The 16,474-nt window shown below is 46.2% G+C and overlaps 1 protein-coding gene across 3 annotated transcripts in view; it reads right to left on the bottom strand.

Annotated features, from left to right (window-relative positions):
- Nucleotides 1-16,474, bottom strand: part of RGL1 (ral guanine nucleotide dissociation stimulator like 1) — a 157,250-nt gene that overhangs the window by 17,838 nt on the left and 122,938 nt on the right. For all 3 annotated transcript variants that reach the window (XM_044267277.1, XM_044267279.1, XM_044267278.1), the window contains 7 exons: nt 16,265-16,368; nt 13,123-13,207; nt 8,283-8,372; nt 6,721-6,807; nt 5,353-5,385; nt 3,469-3,590; nt 664-753 (listed from right to left, as the gene is read on the bottom strand). In XM_044267277.1, coding sequence (XP_044123212.1) covers nt 664-753; nt 3,469-3,590; nt 5,353-5,385; nt 6,721-6,807; nt 8,283-8,372; nt 13,123-13,207; nt 16,265-16,368 — 611 coding nt within the window. The remainder of the gene's footprint in view (nt 1-663; nt 754-3,468; nt 3,591-5,352; nt 5,386-6,720; nt 6,808-8,282; nt 8,373-13,122; nt 13,208-16,264; nt 16,369-16,474) is intronic.

Raw genomic sequence — 16,474 nt, 5'->3', positions numbered from 1 at the left:
AACCAGTGTGACTGAGAGGGACAGGGGAAGCCAGCAGTGTCGGGGGGGGGGCCTCTCTCAAGAGGAGGCACTGTTGTTCACATCTGAAGGAGCCAGCTACAGAGAAAGCATGTCAGACCAAAGAAATGTCCCATGCAAAGGCCCTGAGGCAGGAACGAGTCTGGTGTGGCTGATGGATGGCTACAAGATGGGTATGGCTGGATCCTAGAGAACAAGGGGCAAGGCTGGATGGGAGGAAGGTGGTCAAGAAGGTTGGGGGAAGATCATGAAAGCCCTCCTAAGCTAGGATAAGGAGTTTGGGTGCTATATTCAAATAAACCAACAGGAAGTTTCGAAGCAAGGAAATATAATCTGGTATATGTTTTAAGAGACTATCAGGCTATTTGGGGGAGAATGGATCACTGAGCAAGGTCAGGGCCAGAAGCCCATTAAGAGTGTTGCAAGAGTGGGCCAGGCTGGGAGATGACAGCGGTTCATACCAGAGAGAACAGTGGAGAAGAAGGAAGAGATTTAGTAATTTCACAACACAAAGGTCAACTGTTTAACCGGTGAGTGAACCAGTCTTCAAGTCTGGCCTGGCTCAGGGCTACGGTACTGAATGTCCTCCCTCCCCCGCCTCTAATGGGACTGTCTGGGGGCCCCGGACCCCTGGGCGACACTCACAGGCTGAGCCTCTTCACCATGCTCTTCCGAGGCTTGGGCGACGTGGCGCTGGCGTCAGCAGCTGCTTCGATCTCACAGGACAGGGCGTAGCTGGGGAACAGGAGAGGGGATGAGGTCAGAGCTTGAGAACAGAAGAACGGGTTGAAAGTCACATAACTTGCTGATTCTGTTTTAGAGGAAGTCTCTGACGGCTCGAAGTAAAAATGTCTACACCATGTTGTTCCCGCACCGATGTCAGAGGGGATGGACTTCATGACCAGATGTTACAAATTTACCTGGGCACCTCCTGCCCTAATCCCCGTCCTGGCCTACGGACTGAGCCCCTTTAGTGCTGCATGCCTCAAAGAGGGACTTGTGCATTTTGGCAGCACCGAAGACCAACTCCACTCTGTTTCTTGACCATTCTCATCCCACTACTAAGCCGGGGGTGGGGGGGATTGTTTCTTGTCTGCTACTTCCCCCCATTACTCTGTGTATGTGTGTACATGTACTCAACTTTTTATCTAAGAGAAATGGAAGACAAGACTTTTGCAAACTATCTAATCTTTAGTGAGGAGACATAGTCAGTTATATTATTGGTAAAGATAATTGAATATGATTTTTATTTGCTAAAACACCCTAAATTTAAAAGACTCCAAATTCAGACATCTAAATGCCAGGCAGATAGAACTTCCCTAAGCACAAGAGGGATTTATATGTGACTTGAAATGTCTTTTATGAAAGCTCGTAGCTCTGACTAGTGGCTGTATCTGGCTTTGGGGTGGTGTGGAAGGGTGAGTGTGGTCAACAGGAGCGTGGTAAGCTGTGAATTATGTGGAAACCTTATGATGTATCATGTGTATCCTGCTCACGTGTGGGCACTCACTGATAAACGAATTTTTCAAATATTAACTTAAGCTCTAGATGTGGTTATAAAGAGGAAGAAAAAAATGGAATGTATTTAGCAAGATTCCTCTAATCATTAAAAAGTCAATTAAAATAAGGGTGCCTGGGTGGCTCAGTGGGTTAAGCCGCTGCCTTCGGCTCAGGTCATGATCCCGGAGTCCTGGGATCGAGCCCTACATAGGGCTCTCCGCTCAGCAGGGAGCCTGCTTCTCTCTCTCTCTCTGCCTGCCTCTCTGCCTACTTGTGATCTTTCTCTGTCAAATAAATAAAATCTTTTTTTAAAAAGTCAATTAAAAGAACTGACGAAAAGTTAATTATTGCAGCTGATACCGTGATCCTCAACTTTCTGATCCAGGATCCCCAGTCATGGCATGTCTGCTCCGTATGTGAGAAGGATGGACACATGAGAGGAAGTTCACTCAGACACACCGACCATCAGATCAGAAATGGAGAGGCAGTAGCTGCCTTATTTTCTACATGGCAAAGAAAGAAGTCTTCATCAAGCAATGACTACTGAATCACAGGTTTTGTTTTAATGTTAAAGAACCAATCCACTCTGGGATTTAAAAAAAAAAAAGGACCTCAGAAATCATCTCTCTTCCAATGAGGGAACCGAGGTATACAGAGGTTATATGAACCACATTGAGGGCTGAGGTTGTAGAGTCGAGAAGACCAAAATTTAAATCCAAACTCTATCGTTGGCTAGTTCCGTTATTCTCTGAATCTCAATTTCCTCATTGGCAAAATACTTATTTTGCTGTCGATTTTGCTCTCCCCGATGATAAACTTTCAAGGAAATCCCCTGGTCTTATGGCAGGGGTTAGCAAATATTTTCTGTAAAGCACCAGATGGCAAATATTTTAGGCTTTGCAGGCTATATGGTCTCGCTTCCAACTACTTAACTGCCTTTAAAGCATGAAAGCAACCATAAATAAGATGTAAATGAATGGGCTGTATTCCAATAAAACTTTATTTATGGATACTAAAACTTGAATCTCAAATATCTGTTCCATATTATAATCTTCCTCTCCCTCTCTTTTTTTTTCTTCCAACCATTTAAAAATATAAAAACATGCGGTGGGTCGGATAAGGCCTGCAGAGTCTAATCTGCTAGACCGCAGGGTAAGACTACCCACCTGCTGGGTGGACATTCAAGGCACTGGAGTGAATGTACTTTTCCGTGCTTGTCAACCAGGATTTTGAAACCTGTCCCTTATGTCCCAGCCACAACAGTGTTCTCACCGTTCTTCCAAATGCCAACCATGTCAGGCCACAAAGCCTTTGCTTATGTTCTTCCCTCTGTCTAGAAGGTTCTTCTCCGGTTCTCCCAGTGATATCTTCTCTTTCTTCAGAGCCTAGTCCAAATGTCCACAGCTTTCTGATGATCTCCCCTACTTCCCCCATCCTTGGCCACATTGTTCCTGCCTGTGGATCCTGTAGCATTTCTGTTACCTGCTAGATTTCAATTCTTCGTGAATCTGTCTCTCCTTCCCAACTGAAAGCTCCCTGGCAAGCTGGTACCAATGAACAAAAACGACAAACCAGGAGCCGATGGAGGAGGCCGTGGTGGCGATGATGAGGACATTGATAATCAGCACTTGAACAACGCTTTTCCAAATACGACCTCCTTTAATCCTTACACACACACACTATGGATGAGTATTCTGAAGACCAGGCACACTCAGTGACTTGTACAAGGTAACAAAGACGGATGGTGGAGCAAGAATCTGAAAGCACACCTTCTAACGCCATCCAGCCAGCCTCTCCTGCTACACCACTCTCCTTCAAAAACTGAGGTTCTAGAATCTAGGAGCTGCTCACTAAATAGCTGCTGGAAAAAATGGCCCAATGAAGAAATGGCGGTAGTGTTCTTCTCGCCGACACTGTAGCTCCACCCTGATGGACAACACGTGTGCCTACCTCTCCTCCTCGGTGAGAAGCTGCTGCCTCTGGAACCACTGGATGAACTTTGGGTCTGGTGTCATACAATAGCTGTTGCAGGCAGATTGCAAGAGCTTGATTTGGGCAATCACTTCAAATTCCTACAGCAGACAGAACACCAAAGAGAAAGTACATAGTAAGGCCGATCCAATATCTCTCTTTTCAACATGAAGACACACCACATTAGGATACACAATGGAGAAAACCATCTAGGATGACTCTGAAGTCCTGCCTTTCTTACAAATAAGAGAACTGAGTAACTCTTAAAAATTCTAACTCCAAATCCCTGAAGGCTTTGTAGGCTTGTCAATCCTCCCATTCTCCTTGAAAAAGCAAACTGATGCAACTGAAACAGGCTAGCAGAGCAACCCAAACTAGTTATTACCCAAGGCCACAGTGGCTCCCTTTTTCTCTTTTATGTTTTCATTCTAGGGACAGAAAACTAAGTTTGTAAAGTTGTGTACTTTTAATGTATATTTTAAGTTTCCATTTCTATTTCCTAAGAGAGAGAGAAAAAAGCTACTTTAAGTCAGGAGGCCCCTATGTTGCCCATCGCCATCTTTTTCAAGCCTTACCCCTCAGTAAATAAGTTTTGGTAGGGCTGGATATCTAAACAGTCAGGGGCCTCATAAACTTGAATGTTTGGATTTCCCAAATCCTTGGGTTTTTACTACTCCAGTAAATCCTTTAACGAAATCTTTTAAAGCTCACAAGAGAAGCAAGTATATAATCATGTCCAAAATTATTTATTCATCCTTAGATGCTTCAGTAAAGATTTTTTTTTCAAGTCAGCAAAGGGTATAAGCCTTAGCTTTAGGTCTGAAGCTGAAATTTTCCAGAAGTTTAACATGCTAGTCTTAAAAGGGAAGAGAGTACCATCTAGTAATCTCTGATTCTGACGTTAAAGGACAAAGATGGGTAACTCTGGAGGCCAGTAAGTGACCTTGTTTTATTTTTATAGGACACGGCAGAGGAAACTCAACAATAGCCAGGTTCTGTGGGTATCAGCTTTCCATTCAGTGACTTCAGCTCTTGGTCTTGATATCCTCAAGGAATATTTATGATCATGCTAAAGAAGAAAGTATATGCTACCAGGGACAAGAAGACTTACATTTGTCTATCTTAGCATATCTAGTTAGTAATGAGCTTAGCCTAGTGGGCTCCCGAAGGCTTGGTTTTAACCCACTGTCACTTCCTCCTGGAAGTTCTCTGACCCCACAAGCTGGGGATAGATGCCCTTCCACCATCTTCCTAGGATGCCCACGACTTCCGCTCACAAGCCCTTATCAGTTGTATTATAACTGCCGACTTGTCTACCTTCCTCCTGGTCTGTGAAGTTCATGAGGGTGGGGAGCGCTAGGTTTTCTCTGCAGCAACCCCCAAACCTATCAGAGTGCTTGGCCCATGTGAGGTACACCATCAATATTTGGGAAATGAAAGAATCAAAGAACGAAGGAATGAGTAAGCTTCCTCAGTCATTCCTTTGTTCGCTCGTTTTCCTTTGTGTCATTTAAGTATGTATTTAAACACACCATTTGTATATTAAAAGAATTGTGAGTTTTGCAGGAGCAGGACCGGATTTGTAGCCTGGCTCCACTACCAGGTGACCCTTGGTCCCTGGGGCCAGGTCTCCACATCCGGGAATTGAGGAAGATAAAACCTACTTCACAGCACTCTGGGGTACTAATACATAGGTTCACACAAGGCACAATCGTATATAAGTGCTTGATAAACGCAAATTCTTTGTTTTTTTTTTTTTTTTTTTTTTTTTTGCTTCTACAAAGAAAGCCTTAAGTCCCCGTTTGTCTTTTTTCGTGCCCAGATGAAGTAAAGTGGAACACTGCAGCCAAGACCTTTACTTACCCTTCTCCTTTTCTCAAAGTTTATCAGCCCACCCTGAAAGAAATTAAATACAAAAAAAAATAGTGACAAACCAAAGCACTTTGAAATACAGCCCTACGTTGTTCTATGAATCATTACAATAGATCACAGGGATGCTGAAGTCACAACGATCAATGACACTACAGTTCTGGCTACTATGGGGGAAGAGAAGCACCGTTTGCTTCAAGAAAAACATTCTTTGAATTCTAATAGGACAGGATCGGCAGATAGCCTTCCCATAAGATGTCCAAAACCAACTAAAATAGTAACAATAACGAAGTTACAATTCAGAATCCAAATATATCTGTAGAGCCAATAAGGGCAAAAGCTTGAGTAAACGTTCCATTTACACTTTACTTCTTGACCCAAAGCAACAAAAACAGATGGTCATTGACTCATACTGGAAACCAAACTGTCAATGGTTTATCAAAAGGGAAGTTGCTTCTACATAGCGTTGTGAAAAGTTAAGTTTCAATTCTTCATCCCCTATCTCCTGTTCTCAGTAGGCTGAATATAACTTCTAAATCCTTGGGCACTCCCCCAAAATTCCCCAGTGCTAATGAGTGTTTCCTGAGATAAGCTGAGGCAGAGGACATGAAGAGACAGAGCTGGGGAAATGCAAAATGAATGCCCACAACATTATGACAAGCTTGGAGGGAGGCACATGCAGAACCACCACCAGGCCTGCTAACTCGGACAGAGTAGAAGCAGACTCATCGCATGTGAGAACCAGGGAGGAGATGGAAACTTAGATGTACAAGCAATCCTTACATCTCACTTCAAATGTCAAATTTCTTCCAGTTAGTATTTTATTACAGCTACTGACAGGTAGCTTAACTTTCACTTCTCTTCCCTCTGAGAGAGAAAGAGTGTACACATGAGAGAAAACACAAAAGTGCCTCAGGCCAGGTAATTATATGAAAAAAAGAAAAGAATAATTAAAAATCCACAAATCTGACCACCTCCCTATCCCACCAAGTAGAATGTTAGGGCACATCACCCCCTCAGCCCTACCTGCCCAAGTGCTACTCAACATCAAGGACTTTCTGGAATCAACTTCGTCTACAAGGCCCTGCCATCACTCGCCTCCCCATCCCCGCACCTGGAACGGACTGTGACCTCCCCCATCTCTCACTGCCTTTCTGTCTGAATTCCGAGTACTTCCATAGTCACTGCCGGCCTTGATACGTAGCTTCTGCTGGCTTGTGAGTCACTTGGGGTGTTACTCTGACTTGTACTCCTCATAGCATCTAACAAATGCCGCATACATAATGGGTGCTCGACAGACACTAATAAAGCGAATTTCTCTCTTGGGTATCCAAGTCACCCCATGCAAACATGCAAACTCACCTCGATATAGTCCTGAAGAGCAGTGTCAAGCATGGTGAGGTCAGTCAGGAAGGTGCCTAGGTAGGGCACAGTTCCCTGCATCACACCCTGAGGAGCAAAGCACAGCCAAACAGCCTTTGTCATGACTAAAAAGTGGAAGGGTTCCAGGAGCCTCCCTGCCAGAGCGAATGCACATATTGCTGGCTAGATTTGCCAAGTGCCTGTTCATAGATGAAGGCGGCCATCTTTGAATGGCCAGGTAAGCCTTGACAGCATTCGGAGAAAATGAAGGACCACAGAAGACCGTCAGTGTTAACCGCCATGAATGAAATTTTTCAGATTTTTATTTTATTCATCTTACAAAATTTCCTTTGAGATCATCTCAATTCTCTGTAAGGCCACCGAGGCACTAACCATTTTAAAGAGAAAAGAAATAGTGGCTTCCGTAGAAACCTTCTCCTCACTTCCGTTCAGGCACTTAGGACATTCTGGAAGAAAACACAGCCCCAGCCAGGGCAGGACCAGGTTGCTCCACAGGAGGCCAGCTGTCTCGCTGGCCAGAACTGACCGGAGAGGTTCACCCTGAGGACCCATGCTCAGGCGCAGTCTGTCCTTCCCTGTTATGTGCACAAGGTCTCATCCTGAACTAAAATAATCTTTTTTTAGTAGCTATTTTTAACTTATCTTTGAACAACCAAAAAAAAAGTCTGAAATGCTGTGAAACGTTTCATAGGCTTTCTGGTACAGAAGAGTCCTATCATTCAAACACAACATTTCTGATTTATGTCCAGCCTTCCAAAGAAGGAGAAAATCCTCCCAAAGCAGGGATGAGAAGATCTAGAGGTTGTCAGTCTCTAATTTCCTCTCTCTTTGGTTTTCCCCCCTCCCATGCTAAAAGGAGAATTTTTAAAATAAAGCTTTAAGATTAAAGCCAAAGATAGTCACTATCTTTAAGGAAGGAAGTACAATATTCCTTCAAGTACTGAAAAACTAGAAAAAGGCTGGTTAGTCCTTGGGATTAGTGTGGAAAGCTGGGAAATGTAGAGCGGGTTTGGAACAAACGACAAGGTCTATCAGCACACAGACCAAGTCCTCCTGGGAACAGACAGACGCTCTTTCCTCGGCACCCATGTCCTAGGCCACCGTGTGTCCTCGGCACCCATGTCCTAGGCCACCGTGTGTCCGAAGTCGACTACAGGAGGCATTCCTGATGGGGAACTGAAGCCCAGGAGGTCTCAGGGCCAAGGGAGCAGCAGCTCCTAAGTACAGGAGTGGATGGAGGAAGACAGCAAGAGGGAAGGAAATCTACCTCCCGCAGACTTCGCCCCTCACCTCTAGAAGAAAAAAATGTTCCAGAGAACACTATCCTTTGCTATTCTAAGTATTTATTTCCCACTGTGTCAAATGGGAGTGACAAGATACCCCTACAGACCCCCCAGCGCTGTGGAGAATAAATAAAGGACGGAGAACATTCTCGAAAGCAGGGGCGCAGATCGTAGGTGCTGGGGCCATGCAGGAGCCCCGCCGCCCACACAGGGCTGCTTTCTGATGGGTCCTCAGGGAAGACCGAGGGCCGTACGTACCATATCCTTCTGGAGCTGAAGTCTCCTCTGGGTCCGCTTCTGGTTTTCTTTCACACTGCTGTCCAGGTTTGCAAACTTTGAGGTTCCTTCCTAAGAAACAGAAGCGCACACAGAGGAGAGCGATGGTGAGTGGCAGCAGAAGGAAGAGAAGGGGCCTGTGTGCCGGGCGGAACCAAGAGGGCTCCAGTGGGCTCGGGCTGAATTATGTCCATGTCTGGCGGGCTTGGTGCGGGCATCAGTGTGCAGTAAGATCTGGTGCCTCGGGGGATCCTGTTTTCCCCCTGCTTTGTTAGAACCACCCCTGATTTGGTGATAAAATCAATGGTCAATACCAGGCCCACAGTTCCAAGAACCAGAGGCCACTTCTGCACATCCCTTATTTCTCCAGGACTGATCACATGCCCCGGAAGTGAAGAGTTCTTCCTCGGGACATGTTGTGATTTCTTGCTCTTGGCCTGAAATACATGTGCCAGCACTCTGTGAAGGAAAAGGGTTTCTTTCTGTGCTTCTTTCTTAGCTAAATGAAACTTCTGTGCTGGAAGTTTTCTGAGGAAGTCCTGTATCGTGGAACAACAGGAATCTACGAAGGCCAGACCTTTGCCTATTTTTTCTCCCCCATGTTCCTCCCCTAACCCATCCTCCCAAGTTACTTTTCTCAGACCCGGGACTCTTACGAGTCAATCCTTCCTCCTGGGGCCTGGGGACGGATGGCTCCCCTTTGTCTGCTCCTGTCTGTTGTCACAACAAACTCTTCCACGATGGTGACTAAACTCCAGTCTGCTGACTGAACACGGTGCTTTGGGGTTTTGTGGTTTCAGGGTCTTTCAAGTTCTCATTTTCCAGGAACTGTATGGATGGGAGGCATGTTTCACAACTCGGTTAGGGACAAGCATTCTGGTAGCTTTTCCTCGGTTAGTCTTCCCAGAGTCCGTGATGTTACCAGAACCCGTTACCTTTGCCAACTACACAGCGCGGCAGCGTCATCTGCAGACTTGGCCTTCCCCACTCAGCGAGGCCCCAAGACCTCCTATGGTTCAGCAGCCCTCACCTGGGTCCAGGACCCACATGACTCACAAGCTACTTTAAGTCTCCCTGTCACAAATGATGACAAGGAGCAGTACTGTGGTGCGACCTCCTGCATCTAGCTTGTCCTGGGCATGAATGAAAGCCACCTAAAACGTGCCATTTCCCAAGCGAAGGGATGGCGAGTCCTCCCCAGTTCCTGAGAATTTGCTTGGAGTGAGAAATCATTTCTGACTTAAAGGCAAGTGTCCAGCCCTTTCCTGTGTGGGTCCCTCTGGTTCCCTTCCAGCTTTTTGGTCACTAGCAGAGGCACCATGTGTGGAAGTCACAGAAGACAGATCTCAAATTCTTAAGAAGGATTTCTGACAAGTTAAAAGGCTCCCGAGAACCAAGAAATAGCAGAAAAGGAAAGGAAGAGCATTCGGGACAGCCTCCTTGCTGGGAGCGGGCTGAAGACCTGAGGTGAGGCCTTGCAGGCTTGTGGAGTCCATGACTTCATAATTTCGAGAGAGTGAGACTCCATTCCTGGTTGGGTCACTGAAGACACGGCCCAGCGGCAGTGCTTCCAGATGAGGTGGCAACCCAAAACCCATGAGTCCTCATATCCAATGTGTCCGTTTTCTCCTTCCTTGGCCCTAAAGCTTTTACTCTGCAGCTCTCACACCACCAATCCCTTGAAACCCCTTTGAAATTTTCTGACAGCATCACGTTGTTCCTTCCTTCTGACTCCTTTTCTGGCCCCACTTATGCTCCTAGTGTCTCTTCCTTCTGCCAAAGTCACCTTCTTGTTTTTTGCTATAATTGGGTCTTTGGAAACGTCATCCTTAATGATTGCCCATGTTTGGATGAATTCCAAATTGTTCCCTCTCCTTCGACCAACCTCCTGCTCCCCTCCTATATCTTTCTGCCTCTGCCGTCCTCCTCTCTCTCTCTTTAGTGAAAATTTCTTACCTGAGTCCCATCTTTGCTCTACCTCTGTGAGTTCAGGTGCCCTCACCCATCCTGTTCCCAGGCCTCAGATGGACGCAGGCACTGGATTCTTCTCAGTGTTGGGTACTTTCCTGCCCAGAAGTTAATGGTAATGATCTGAATGGGCCTTCAGAGTCCTAACAACCTTCTGCTCCAAAAGCAACCTGACTGTGTTTTAGGGCTTCACTACACATATGTTTCCACCAGAGCCAAATTCCTGGGCCTTTCTCACAGTTGTTTACATCAATTCCACCAAGAGGAGTTCTCCTCCAAGAGTCCCAAGGACCAGAACAACTTGGTGGCATTCTGCTTTCCTGCTGCTTTAAAATTTATGGACTCTATAATTCACCTGCTCAGAGTTATCTAAGTTCACTATCACAGGTTTAAGGTAACCTGTGATAAAAATAAAAACAATAAAAATAAAAATAAAAAAAACATTTTCCCCAACAATTAAAATGAAAACCTTGGTTTTTGTTTTGTTTTGCTTTTTCTTTTGTTTTAGATTTTTGCTAATTATTATGTTGCCTCAGCTAGCACATCACAGAAGTAGAATATTATATCTACCCAGAAGTAGAGGAGAAGACTAGTCTCTAAGACTAAGATTATCCAACTGTAAATCAGTGTGAGTCCACGAATGGCATATTAAAAACAGAGACCAGCAGTTTTTCTCAGTGGTTCTTTTGAGACCCTAACTACCTTGATTCCTTTTTTAAACAACATGCTGAAAATTAACACTCAGAATTACAGGCGTCATATGAAGAATGATCAACAAAGGTGACTGGAAAGGGACCTACATATACATACAGCCTGCCCAAAATGTTACACCCTCATAATGATAATACACAGACCATAGGAATTTATAGCCAAGTTTTTCATTTCTTTGGGAGGGGAGCCATGCAGAAGAAATTTAACTTAGAGCACAAGGGCCAACTTCTACATTTAAGAAAGGTTTACGGGACCTTTAATGTCTAGATATGGCTTTGCTTCTAAGGTTTTGGCCAGAACACCGCCACCAGGCAATGGGCTGCGCGGCACTGAGTTTATCTGCGCTGGAAGGATGACTCAGAGCTATCGGGATTTGAATATACGGCTCCGGTTAGTCTAGCTCTGTGCTCCGGACAGGGAGACCACTAAGCCATTCCTCCCAGCCAGATGAGTTTCCATTTAAAGTCGGACAATCCAGGGGGAAGTGAAGCAGGGAGTAACGCGATCTCAGCGAGCACTGGTTCGTGTGCAGTTAATGAGGTAGGCCAGATCCGGGGCTAGACATCAGCACAAACTGCCTTGCTCGGAGAAGGGCGAAGAGGGGGCTGGTTCTCAAATCCCGTGACTCCGAAAGCCCACCAATTCATCTAGTCAAACAGAGCTTCTGAACACTCACTGCGTCCCAGCCGCCGTGTCAGGCATTAGGGCTGGAACAGTGACAAAACCGACCCAGTTCCTGCCAGCAAGAGGCTTGCAGGCCAGCAGGGAGACGGGCTGAGTACCCGGCAGAGCCCACGATGAGACAGGCAGGCAGGAAGAGTAGGACTCAGGAGAGCAACCGTCAGGAAGACCGGAACAGATGCCCTTACAGGAATGACTGACAGGTGTCAGGTAGATGCCTTTTCTTAGGGCCCCCACCTCCACGGGACTTTCGCCCCTACTCCAAGTGTGCTCTGAGCTTGTGTCCGTATTTCGTCCCTCACTCACTTTCATTTGTGAGGCATCCTTTGGCTTTGCTTTCAGATATTTTATCTTAGTCAAGCTTCGAAATAATTCTCTGAGGTCAGTGGACTAATTACTATTACCCCCAATTTACAGAAAAAGAGACTATGGACAAGGATCTTACCCTCTAATCGCCCAGCTCTAATTGCCCTACGATTTTATAATTGTCTACTTCCCTGCCTCCCCAGTGAGACGCAACCTCTTCCTGATCGGGGACTCTGCACTTGGCCACTTAGCGGCACATCGCGAATGTTCCATTGATGATTATTCAATTACCGATTTACCTTCTCTGAGAAGTTTTCTCTGATCGACCCTGCCCCTTACTCCCAAGTGGCCAGAAGAAACAGTTTTATGCCCATGTGATGAAGGGACAGGTTTTAGAGTCTCGCCAGGTAGGGCAGGGTTCACACTCCAGCTCCGTGACCTACCCGCTGTGTAACTTATGACTTGCCACTTACCTCTCTGAGTCTTGGCTATGTGCAAAACAAGGATGATAAAATCTAATTTGTAGAAAAGCTGTGAAGATAATATCTGGCCTATGTGCCCCTCTGCTGACCATTTACAACCTGCTATTTGTACCTTTATTTGACTACTTATTCTCATTGAGTGCCTCCAACCACCAGCCAGAGGGTGAATTCTTGAGAACAGGTTCTGGGTTCATCGCCTTCATACTCCCAAAGGCCGCTCCAATGCTTCACGAATATTGGACATTCAACAAACGTCTGGAGAAATAAAATCAACCCAAGCTACACTTCTACCTTCCTATGGTTCTGGAAGTCAGCGCTCACTTGGCGTTCAATAAATATTGCTGATGGCTCCACGCAACTTGGTCCACAGACGGGATGTGGAATTGCAGGCTTGGCCTCTGTCACTCTAGAAGACGTTTCGCTGAGAAGGAATATTCCAGGGCCTCTCACCGACCTCTCCGCCTGCACTCGGCATCCGCAGAGCGGCTTGTTAAAGGGACACACTGATGAGCACAAGTTCCACAATCTGGTTGTGTAGCCGTGAAGCTACAGAGCTGGACGTTCGGTTTTCTCAGCCCCGAGCTGCTTCAACCTGCCCTCGAGGACAAAAGTGCTGCTTTCTCGTCACTGTAGGCTACCAGCGACGGGGCCCGGCACCCCCACCAAGAGCTCACCTTCATCAGAAGTTCCCGGCTGGTCAAATGGTTATTATGGTCTGAGAAGATATCTGAAAGTTCTTCAAACATCAGCATCCGGTCCCTGGGAGAGAGATGAAGAAAATATTCACAAGGAGTCAGTGAAAGGCCCACACCTTTGGCTGCGCTGCCTTCCGTTACCTGTGGCTACAGAGGGACTGGACTCCTCTCAGGAGCAGAGAGGAAGCCAACGACTTTTCATGCTGGCTGGGTTTGCTTTTGTTTGTTTTGTTTTTTTAAAGGTACACATGGTCACCTATGTGAAAGGGGGGGGTGTTCCTAACCACAGATGTTATAATCATAAATAAAGAGAGTTAAACTGGGGCATCAAGTTGTTCAACTGGGACATGTTCTATTAAAAAAAAAAAAAAAAGGTCTGTCTTAGCAATGCCCACACAGAGCCCCGTGGGTTCTGAGAAATCCTGCTGGCCAGCCCCCTCATCTAGGGATGAAGAGGCCAGGGTCAGGGATTTGCTGACGTTTCCATCGCTAAGCGCTGAGCACGGCAGGTGTAGAAGCCAAACTTCCTGAGTCACAGGCCAGTATTCTCAAATTGGAGACCGAGTAGATGGAAGCAGAATGAGCTCTGGTCAGGGGACGGGGTTCAAATCCCGCGTTCAAATCCCAAACACCAGGGCTCTTGGGCCCACTGCTTAACCGTCCTGAGCTTCCATTTTTCTTGCCTATACAAGGAACCTATGAAGAGTCCCCTCGAGGGACCACCGTGAAGGTCAGCAGGATCCATCTACCTCGTCTACTCTGCCCTGTCCCTTCTGGGGCTCCTGTCCCTCTCCACCAGCCTCAGGCTTTTCTCTCCAGCCTCCCAGGATTGCTGAGTGGCGGACTTTGGAGGCAGAGAATTAATGGGGCCAAATCATTCCATAGGCAGCACGTCATGATCACGGGAAAGCCATTATTAACTTGTTTTACCATGAGGGTAATATTATTGTAATAAAGAAAACCAGTAAAGCTATTTGTATTTTGGGAAAAATAATTTAGAACTTAATTATATGTGGGCCTAAATAAAGAGAATAAACAGACGTCTTCTCTCTGCACTGAAAGTGATTAGCATTAGGGAAAGTGATCACCAAATAAGGCATCCTAACCTGTCCCTGAATTTAGCAATGAAAACTACGGAAAACTGATATGAAAGCGTTTCCTCGTGACCCCTGTGCGGCATCTCTGCTAAAACATGAACCGACCAGCCAAGAAAAGAACCAGACACCCACATGGTACAGAATGAGACTCTGAGGTTTGTTTTGAGGTGGAATCGTTTAAAAAGCCAGCTGGAAGAATGGGACTCATAGGGCGACCAAGAGATTAAGACACAACTCCATTAATTTTTTTTTTTTTTTCACTAGTGTTCTAACCTCAAACGAGCTGTGGAAGAAATCTTTGGCCGGCTAGGTGACTTTCCACGGTGTGCTACGTGTCCCCCACCAAAGACAGAGAGGATCGCCTTACGCTGCCAAAAGAGGAGGCAGCCTCAAGCACAGCAGGCGGAGCCCCTGAGCAACCCCTGCTTTTTGTTTTTGATCCCATGACCAGGGAGCACCGCGGAGGGGAAGGAGAAGGTCCGCGCTACCGAGGACGAGGACTCTGTATGCATCTGATTGCCCCCTGGTATGTCACCAAGGCCTCTCATCTCGTGATTTTATACGGCCCCTCTCTTTAGTCAGATTTAGATGCAGGAAAACCAATCAACTAATCTCTCCTTCATATACAAGGTCAGCTGGATTATTCAAGCTGATGAAGAGGAGGAAGATCAAAAAACTTGCATCAGACTGTGGAAAGCCTCTCTGCCGGGTTGTCTCCTGGTAGATAGCGGTGTTGTCAGCACAGCGTGAGCTTTGGAGGCTCCCAGTGGCTGTAGCTTCTATGCTCTGTAACACCAGGCATTACGATCAGCCCCTTCAGTTTCTGTCTACTGACTCATCAAAGCCTTGTGTAATAAATAATTTGACTTCCCCCGAGTCTCCTTTCTTCTGATTGAGAATAGGAGTCCACTGGTCTGTATGCGTACTCTGCCGCTCGTTTCTCAGCATAAATTGAGGAAATTCTGGTGTACCAATGTGAGTCTCTTGTGAGTTTGGATAGTGTTGGTCCCTTAGGGCTTACTCAGCTCTGAGTGAACCGATGAAACCGATTCCTAAGGACTGAAGCCACCAATCCCACAAGGGCAGGCCTGCCTGGGGGGCCAGCTGGCGCCCCTCCTGGCTGAAACAGACTATACCGCACACGTATAGACTATAAACAGTTTACACATTCTTCCCTGATACAGCCTGACTTCTTGATTAGCTCAACCCCAGCAGACCTGCTGAATGTAAGTGGCCTCGTTAGTAGCCATGACACCTTCCCCAGGTTCTAAATCTGTACTGACAGGAAACCAGAGCTGCCTCCTCATTCACCCTTCCCTCCGCTACAAAAAGTTCTCCGGTCTACAAGGGAAGCTCTGGAAATAGGGGAAGGAAGAGAATAAAATAATAAGGACAAGAAGTTGTTAATTGTTTCAAAGTTTCCACCAAGGAATAGGAAAAACACCATAAAATGAAAACAGTATAAAAAAGAAACAATACAAAATGAAAACCAATATAAAATGTGGCCAGTTGATAACTTTGGTCAGGTGCCTAGGAAGGAACACTTGGGGGTTTTTAATATCACTCAGGCAGCTTCTAGCATGCTGAGACAGAAGGGAACAGAATCGATTCTTGCCAAACGGCAAGAACTAATGTCCCATCTACGCACACGTTCTGACACAGCTCAGGGTTTGGGAATGTGGCCGAGAAAATAACCAGAAGTAACAGCAAACTATTACAACTTCATCATTCCACAGACCTACCCCTCGGAATCTGGACCATAAGCACATCCTTAAAATCCTCCCCGAAGCCAATATCCTCCGTTCGGGCACACTCTGCCTGATGTGCCTTGACGCCTGCAGTGGCCCCGCCTAAAACTTACTAATGGTTCCGTGTAACACGTGCCCTGCCTGGGACACACAGAGGCTTTCAAATATGTTTCTCTAGTTATATAATACGAGCTTTGACGGTGAGGACCCGTACCCTTGATACAGCGACCAGTCACCCCAGCCAAAGAAAGCAGAGCAGGACACTTGGGAACTTACTTGGGGACGGCGGCCCAGGTCTTTTTTAACCTATAGATGGAATTGGACTGCAGTGCAGAAATGATGGCCCTCAAGGAGGAAAAATTCTTCAGGATCCTACATTCCTGTGCGGAGAGTGATTAGAACATAAAAGGCATTTAAATATCACTAATACAGTGAGTTGGTGGTTTCCTGTTTTAGAGGTATCACAGCTGCTATGAATTCTTACCA

The sequence above is a fragment of the Neovison vison genome, chromosome 10, assembly GCF_020171115.1.
Source record: "Neovison vison isolate M4711 chromosome 10, ASM_NN_V1, whole genome shotgun sequence".
Lineage (NCBI taxonomy): Eukaryota > Metazoa > Chordata > Mammalia > Carnivora > Mustelidae > Neogale > Neogale vison.
This window is presented reverse-complemented; position numbering and strand designations above follow the sequence as displayed.